This window comes from Glycine max, chromosome 20, assembly GCF_000004515.6.
Source record: "Glycine max cultivar Williams 82 chromosome 20, Glycine_max_v4.0, whole genome shotgun sequence".
Taxonomy (NCBI): domain Eukaryota; kingdom Viridiplantae; phylum Streptophyta; class Magnoliopsida; order Fabales; family Fabaceae; genus Glycine; species Glycine max.
Genome location: NC_038256.2, coordinates 27,627,033 through 27,635,987, shown reverse-complemented (window position 1 = coordinate 27,635,987; position 8,955 = coordinate 27,627,033). Strand labels below are relative to the sequence as shown.

The 8,955-nt window shown below is 32.5% G+C and overlaps 1 protein-coding gene across 7 annotated transcripts; it reads left to right on the top strand.

The window, feature by feature from the left end:
* Positions 1-3,640: 3,640 nt before the first annotated feature.
* Positions 3,641-7,624, top strand: LOC100806135 (uncharacterized). 7 transcript variants are annotated; one of them, XR_005890442.1, is made up of 5 exons: positions 3,641-3,912; positions 4,285-4,331; positions 4,543-4,742; positions 5,265-5,524; positions 7,205-7,624. XR_005890442.1 is itself a non-coding variant. In XM_006605662.4 (4 exons), exons 1-4 carry the CDS (start codon positions 3,892-3,894, stop codon positions 5,315-5,317), a joined length of 321 nt encoding a protein of 106 aa, XP_006605725.1. In that variant the 5' UTR covers positions 3,641-3,891; the 3' UTR covers positions 5,318-7,624. The 7 variants fall into 7 exon arrangements, 2 of the variants coding, with proteins under 2 accessions (XP_006605725.1, XP_003555710.1); XR_005890441.1 differs by having other exon boundaries at positions 5,265-5,576; XR_420262.4 differs by having other exon boundaries at positions 3,650-3,912; positions 4,543-4,762.
* The last annotated feature ends 1,331 nt before the right edge of the window (positions 7,625-8,955 follow it).

Here is an 8,955-nt window from a genome sequence, read left to right as displayed (position 1 = left end):
TACTTGAGGATGACAGGGCCAGCAACATTCTGTCGTCATTGCTACTACACTTTCAACAATCGTTCAAGTATCATGCTACTTAATATACTCTGGCTCCACTGATCTATAAAATCAAATGTGAAACTATGAAATAAGTAAAATGGCAATGCGTTTTATTACTACTTTTTTTTAGGTAAAATCATAAACAAAATTTGAAATATTTTGACAGATCAATCTCCCTTGAAATAAAAGTTTGGCCAAACTAAGGTAGGAATTCGCTATCAGTGTTTTTAAAATCTAGACTAACTACAAGTGAAAAAAAGGTTAATAAAAAAACCTATGGTCTTGATAACAAAAATATTCACTGATCCATGATCCAATACACGCTCTGCAACTGGATTTTTCTAGTCAAAGAATTAATAATTCAGGACTTCAGTGAACAGGCTCAACATCATATGAGAATATGGACTTCAATCCCTTTACTGGAGAATCTAGATAAACAGTTCAAAAAAAAAATTAGACAGATAGGGAAGCACCAACGAGGAGTATAATCAATCAGTACGTTTAGGCCAACCCATCCTAAGAGTAATCAACTTCAAACCCATAAAAATGAATGAGAAATCTATTCCCAAGTTCATACAAAAGAGGGATAACAAAAAGTCAGGGCAAATATTCTTAAAGAAAGAAGCAATATTACAATGCAAAAACAAGAATCCAACTGTTTCTAAACTATAACTGCATGCATGTTGGGAAAAATAGCATATCAAATATGCAACAAGTTGTTTGCATTTATTCAGTTAAGTTCAACAATCCAAAAAAGGACTTTCCTTTTAAGGTAGCTTAGAACTTCCAAATAGGAGTTACAAAACATACTAGAAGGATACAAAGTCTAGGTTTTTCTATCTTAATTGGTAGAAAACTGAGTAGAATCTAGAAGGATAGATGCAGAGCGATAATATATTAAAGGCGAGGAAAAACCTCTAAAAAAGCAATATTCAAAACCCAAGTACCCTCCCAAAAGCAGATATTAATACCATCACCCAACCATAAAGAAATCAGTGGACTCCCAAACATTGTATGATAATACTATGGAAGTCTAATAGTTTATGCTACTAGTCCAAGGGTTTTAGCATTATACCTGTTTCCTAGGAGCACAAACTTAAATTTGTTCTTCCAAATCATTGTGAAACAAGACATAGAAATCCAGTTAAAGTTGAACATGAGTTCATAAAAAGTTGAACTTGAGCACAAGGTAGCTAGGCAGCAGTTACATTTTTGATACAATCATATCATAATTCAGGCTAAAGTTGAGCACAAGCGTTCCTTCAACCAATTGCATGAGGGGACATGGGAAAGACGTAATATAATCATTCATGAATATGCACTTAACTACTAAAGCCTTTGAGATGTTGGGTTTGAAAAACAGATTGTTCATTACTAAGAGAATAAGCTCTTGCTTTTCAACCCATTCAAACACTTTGGTTGTTCTCAAAGAGTTTCTCAAGATGAAAATTTCTTTCGTCACAAGAAAGAAATTTTAATCACATAATGTATTTAATTCTCAAGCACAGTGTAACTTATAAAAAAAATGAAAGAAACGTACAGGAGTCAATGCAGTTAACTCACAACACTACCTAAAACCCTATTCCATTTTCCATTATTATTCTCTTCCACTTTGTTGATTGTAAAATCATATCACACAACTGATGATTCTATGCTTTTATCCTAATCTATCTATCAAGTTCTATTACAAAGGCAAGATCAAGATTCCAAAATATTTTTTCTTTTGTTTGGTTGTTTCAATATTTCTGAGTGGTTTTTCAAATTCTCGTAATGCTTTTGGACTTATTGAACTCGTTTGGACCATAGCAGCACGTTATTACATATGTTATTCTGCATGAATAGCTCATTTTCTGATACACATTCACTTCTTGCATTCTTCTTGCCTTGTTTCTTTGCTCTCTTTTTTGTTGAACTCATTTAGACCATATCAACACATTATTACATGTGTTATTCTGCATTAATAGCTCATTTTCTTATACACATTCGCTTCTTGCATTCTTCTTGTCTTGTTTCTTTGCTCTTTTTTTTTTGCTCTAACAAGACAATATTCTCACTCATTTCTTTTCATTCACTCTCTTGACAAAGTTTACAAACACATACATGCATGATGTAACATGTTATATGGAGTGACACTTCCATTGAACAATAACTAAATTAATTTAACTATATGAAAACGAAATTATACTTTACCTCTTTTTTTTGTTAGTTTATTTGATTATTAATTTTTATGTAAAATAAGTTTTTAATTTTTTTTAATAATTTTACCTTTCTCAACTGGTTTTAAGTCTTAAGCATGTTAGATGAGGACACAACTAAGGACAAGGACCATGAAGCACTTGAAGGGCCCATGACCAGAGGCAGACTTAAACAGGCCCAACACATCATAGAGACAAGGCTGGTCATTTGTATAGCTACCATTGATGATGATTGAAGGTCCAAGTGGAGAAAGATGAAGGCCCAGAGGCAGAGACACTACCAAGACTATTAATTGTTACTGAAGGCCCAAACTAATTTAAAGGCCCAAGTTAAATATGTTTTTAGTTATAATTTTTATTTATTGTAATTTTGGCCCAAACTGTTTAGAAGGCCCATGTCTATTTTTATCTTTTTGTTCAGATACACTATAAGTATTGGTTTTTGTTTTCAATAAAAAAAAACTTTTTGGCATTTGATAAAATTTGGTGAGAGTTTCTCTCTGAGTTCCTTGTTTAACCAATCTCAGACTTATCAAGGTAATCCTTGTGGCGTCTACCCTGACTTATCTTCCTTCACTGGAAATGGCGTCTACCCTGACTTATCTTTCCTCTTTGGAAGTGGTGTCATCCAAAAACTCTACAGCCTGTATCAAGTGATCCGCTCCTACTCAGGTTCACATCAAGTGACACTTCCATTGAACAATAACTAAATTAATTTAACTATATGAAAACGAAATTATACTTTACCTCTTTTTTTTGTTAGTTTATTTGATTATTAATTTTTATGTAAAATAAGTTTTTAATTTTTTTAATAATTTTGCCTTTCTCAACTGGTTTTAAGTCTTAAGCATGTTTTCGTATGGGTCGGTTTATTTTTTTTTGTTTCTTCCAAATTTTTTCCCCTACAATTTGAACATTTATTCTTTTTTAGTCCCTTTACATAAAAATAATTAAGAAATTCTCGTATTGAGTTGGGGGTAATATGAAGGTTTCTTTGTTAATTTAAATTAATTTGTAAATTCTTGAAATGTTTGACAATTTTAAATTAAGTTTCAAAACTATTTTTTTAATTGAGTTATTTATTTTTTATTTACGTATAAAAAAATAAGTTTAGGGACCCCGTTAAAAAATAAATAGTTCATGCACCAATCTAAAAATGATAAATATTTCAAATACCTAGTTAAAAAACTTCAAGATTTGTATGTTAGTGTTACCTAGTATCCACTCTCACTCTCACACAAACTATTAAAAAAATCGTCTTAATATATAAGACGGTGACAATTTTATAAATACGGGTTTTTTTACAAAGACGGTTATGTAAAAATCAGAGTATCATTCTAAGATGGTTTTTAATGTTTTTCTCTTTTGTTAATATGCAGCTCTCGTGTTATATTATCTGGCACTTTATATTCTTTTTTTTAATATGTCTTTCTCTATTCTTACCTCTAGGGTTCCCAAAATTCGTGAGAGATCTCTCTCGCCGCACCGCTCCGCTGGAACCATGATCTCTGCACAGGACGACTACCACCGCCACTACCACTTCCAGCCGCAGCTTCCCAACTCTATTGACACCTCTCGGTAGCAGTTCACCGCGGATCGCTTCGAGCTCTTCTTGTAAAGTAGGAACCCGCGTCCTTCACTCTTTTGCCATTACATGATCATGATTCTAGTGAAGGTTTTTTTCCCTTCCCTTTAATCTATTCACTGTAAATCCAATTCGTTATTGATTTTGTGTTACAACTTTTTTTCCCCTTCTTGCTCTATGTTTATGGTTTGTGTTTTCGGTTCAATGTGTCATTTTATTGATTGCTCTTGATGTAGTTAAGTCAGTTGGTGGCAGATTCTTCAAGAGGTTTTACACTTCTTTCGCGCCAAATACATTGGAAATTAGTTTTAATTTTACTCTGGCTTCATTTATTTCATAATTAGGTTTTATTAGGAAATTTTTAATTGGAAATATTTGTGTATTGATTTTTCTGTTATTCAATCTCGTGGCTTGTTTTGGTGAGCAAGCCTATTCATAGTTGCTTGCCATTGTTCCTTTTAGTTGGTAAAGCTTGCCTTTGTTACGGGAATATGGCCAATGCATGGAAGGTTAGTAACAAGATTTTCTCTATACTGTCTATCCAATTTAAAATCTACTGAACATTTTCTGGATTTTGTTTCTCTACTGAAAATTTGTAAATCTTTTTCAATTTCCATTTTCTAGATTTCTCCTTCTTATTTTTTGATACAATTTTTTAATTTAATTTGAGAATCTATGCAGGGAAAAACTTTTCTAACAAGAGGTCTTGAATGTTTACAGCACAAAATATAGAAATGCTTCCCGCATGCTGGGTGATCAGTTAGCTCTTGCTTCAGTTGAGATGTCAAAACCTCATTTTGACACCAGCAAGTTTGCCAAAGCTCTTGCTTTCTCTGAAGATATTGGGGGTAGTTCAATATTGTTTTTACCTTGTTCTATGTACAATTGGACTCTGCCTGAGGGTGCTGGTCAATTTCATGGTATGCCATTGGATGTTAAGGTATAATGCAGAACAATATTTATGTTAGATACTCATCTGGATGCTTTAAGTTAGAATTTTGGAAACTTTATAAATATATTTCGCCTTTAGCTTCAACCTGATATTTTAAACTTGCAACAACATTATTTTTCTGATCCTCGGCTAAATGCTAGAAGATAGAATTTGGGAAATCTTATAAAGATGATCTACTATCTTATTTGGAGGTTTTCCTTATCCTGATCACTTAATATTATTCTAATTATGATAATATCTTATTCTTAATTAGGCAGCTTAATATATTATACTGGGGGGGGGGGGGGGGGGGAGGGAATTTCAGTTAAGGTAATATTCAGTGATGCTTTCATCAGTCTACTCACTGATATGGTAGTGTGATTAAGGAAACTAAAAAATAAAGAAGTCTAAGTGCTTTTGATAATTATTTCAGCATTTATGAAACTTGTGATACAGATAGATATAGCTTGACTGAAATTGTCTCTGATTTTGACTGAAACTTGTGATATAGATTTATGCTACCCATCAACTAGAATTCTTGGAAGTTGCAGACCTCATTTTTGAAAGCTGCAGAAAGGCAGAGTCAACACCAAATAACTTATGGGAACATTTGCTCTTTTATCTTTTGGTGGCACCATCTTCATACTGGGAAGGACTGTTTTAATGGCAGCTGTTGTTGTGGAAACTACTCAACACCTTTTCCTTGGAATGATCACATCAGTTTTCAGGGCACCTATTTCATTTTTTGACACCACACCTTCAAGTTGCATGGCAAGTCATTCTCCTCTTTTTTGTAGTGCTTACAATTTCCATTTGGTACCAGGTAAGAACTGTATCGATCTTTGACAATGTACACAAACTAAATCACATCATTTTCCTTGTCAAAGTCTTATCAGCATGAACTAAAAAGATAATAGAATTAGCTCGTGTACTTTTCATATCAATTTCCTCTTCAATTTGGTCTTCTATTTTGTACTTGTCATCTTGGTTACTCTTCCAAGGTCTACCATTGATCCAAGTAAGCTCCTTCTTCCCCTATTCATCTTATCAGCAGTGGTAGCAATTACATGCATGCATGTGAGAACCACTTTTCTACTACATTATTTTAAAAAGCTCTAAAGATTTTGGCACAAACATTTTGGCCTTAGATTTGGTTTTTTCTTAGTACTCGAGTCATGTGGGGAATGGCCAGGGACAAATTTATTTGTAGCAATGGGAGCCTTGGCCACCCTCACTTTCTTGCCATGCATGTAATATTTCTTACTTTAGTAAGAAAAAATACTTTATAATTAGAGTGAGTTTGGTTATAAATTAAGAGTATTTTGCTACCTTATATATACTATTTTTTTAATAGGTTGCGTACCTTTTGTACGTTGTGTATCATCGCTTTCCAATCAATGATAATTATTTAAATCCCATTTTTCTTTTTTCACTCTTTATAATTTCTAAAACAACTAACTAATGAAGACAAAATTACTTTGATATTACAAGTTAACATAATTTTACTTAGTCAATTATTTGAGTTCAGAAACACTTAATTTTAGTTTCAAAATTTTGAAAAATAAGTTATACATTGTGAATAAAATAATTTTACATTATTATCTAATTATAATTCAACACATATAATAAATTTAATTTATTAATTTTTATGATAAATATATTATACTAATCAAGAGCAGAACCAGGTTTATGCGTTTAGGGGCAGCCACCACCACTAGGATTTTAAGGCTCTTAATGTTTTTAGTTAAGAAAAAGAAATTGCCCCTTGAGGCAGTCCCTTATAATATTTATCAACTTGATTGAGACTTGTCTTTTGTGTTATTATAGTATATCTAATAATCCAATTAATATTTTTTTTATCACAATTTTGTTTTACATTGTATATGACCAAATGGATTAATTCTAATCCATTAACTCAAACTCTTTTTTTTAACTCTTAGACATCATTTCTTATCTTGAATTTAATCTACTTTATAATTAATCAAATATTTAATGTTTTAGCTATCATTTAAGTCGTTGTTTCAACATTCTATTCTAATTCATATAAAAGTCCTTTGCTTAACGTTGAATTTACATATAAATATTACATGCTTTGATTTTAATAAACTTCTATATGAAAAAATGGTTCATGCAATATTTTCTTAGGACCTAAATATTATATTCAACTTGCTATTCTAAAATAATTAATATTATTTCAGTCTCAAATATTGGTGTATTTAGACTAAAAGGGTTAATGTTATTTTATCTTGACTTACTAAATTATTTTTTTGATGTTAGAATATCATGCTTACTATAAATTGTTGATGATAGTTTTTGATATTTCAAATAGAAAAATTAGTTTATTGGACGCAGTACTTTGTGCACTATTTTGTTTTTTGGCCGAAAACAATATCTTCAAAAGTATCTAATTGGTAAATGACCATTTGTTGCAAACTTGGCAATGTTTTTCAGGAGAATAGTAGACGCTAGGTTTGCATAATATATGATCCATCAAGGCCTGATCAAGGTGTTCTAGCTCTGAAGGACTTGAAGCTTTCTGACTCATTCATGGAACTCTATCGCAACAATAATTTTACCAGAGAGAAGTAGTAATTTTTTTGGATGTCTTGTCTTTAAGTTGAATCACTTGATTTCTATTTTTCTGTCTTGTGAAATAGATTGAGGGAGAAGAATTTATCATGGGTGGGTATCTTTGAGGAAATTCCGACAAGCTTTTCTAAAATTTGTCTTTCTCTCAAGTGGGTTTGACCAAATAGTCCTTCATACATTGAGTTACTTTTTTTTTTTTTTTACTTTTTAATATGGAATGCCTGTACTTACTAAATCTTAAGGAGAGTAAGTTGATTGAAATTATGAAATGATTGTTAAACACATTTTGTATGGTGAATTAGAATGGTAATAGTATGTCACATTTGTTAACACAACAATTAAGAATGAATTAGACATGCTATTGGTGTTAAGATTAATAACTTTTTCATACATATTATTGTATGGAAGTGTATTGATTAGCTTTGGATTATTTTTATAAGTCGTTACTCGGTTTGTAATTAATTCTAATAATGCTTCATATACAATTTATATCAAATCAAGGTGTCAAAATTCTGCCCTCATGAGTGCCAGAGCTGGAACCTGATACTCCCGTCACCAAGTGTAACGATCCGCCTCGTCGCTACGATATCAACACTCTAATGTGTGCTAATTTTAATTTTTATAAAAAGAACTCCCTTAATTTACTTATGAAAATAAAAGTATTTTTTTTTGTCTCAACATACATTCATCCAACAACACGTCATTACTTAAGTGAATATACATAATTATATAGAAATAGTAACTCGGTACACGTCGTACACATAAACGAAAATTAAATCTATTCATAGATATAATTAAAATCTCAATTTTACATCTTTAACTCAACAAAATAAAACTTAAAAATCAACTATGGAGGAGTTGATTACAAAACACAACTCTCTCCCAAAATAACGCAAACGTTATCACGTCGGCTCGGCGGCTCCTCACCAAAATCTTACTCCATGCACCCTACCATTGTCATTCTGCTCCCACGAACAATGTTCGTGATCATCACAAGTATCAACCACACGATACAAAATTGCAAGGGTGAGTTCATTATAAAAAGAACCAATACCAAATCCAAAAAAAACCACAATTAGCAAGGAACATAGGCAAACATGATGAGCATATACAACATTCATTATTCAACACTCACATTCCAACAATTATTCATCATCCACATCTAATAATTACTCATCATCCATTCATGAATCCAATTAAGACTGCACAGAATGATGCATGCACCTGACTCAACACTTAGATGCAATGTGGTACGTACCAACAACAACCAAATCTCAGGAAATAGCCAAAGCGTGTCCACACGACACTCTCACTTAGGGAACTGTGCTGAGTTCGTCGAGACCACCCGATTGTGCACGTAACAGCCCCCCTCCCATAGGTGATCAGCCTGGGAGCCCAAAGGTGTTTCCTACCAGGTGACAAGCCCCCTCAGTACAAAGTATACTTGACCACAATTACTCTATTTCCTGTGTCGTATGAGCTATGATCATGACCAAAAGTATGTGCCAAAGACCATGGACCAATTAAAGCGCTTAAGCATCCCCTCAAAAATGATTAGATTCTTTAACCACGCTAGTTACCCACGTCTGGGTCATCCGACAAGGTCAATGCAC

What these genes read in the sequence shown, in the direction of transcription:
- LOC100806135 (XM_003555662.5), top strand. Translation starts at nt 3,892, where the DNA reads ATGATCATGATTCTAGTGAAG. An exon ending in TGATCATGATTCTAGTGAAG is followed by an intron (nt 3,913 to 4,284) that starts GTTTTTTTCCCT and finishes TGTTCCTTTTAG; the next exon opens with TTGGTAAAGCTTGCCTTTGT. An exon ending in GTATGCCATTGGATGTTAAG is followed by an intron (nt 4,763 to 5,264) that starts GTATAATGCAGA and finishes CTTGTGATATAG; the next exon opens with ATTTATGCTACCCATCAACT.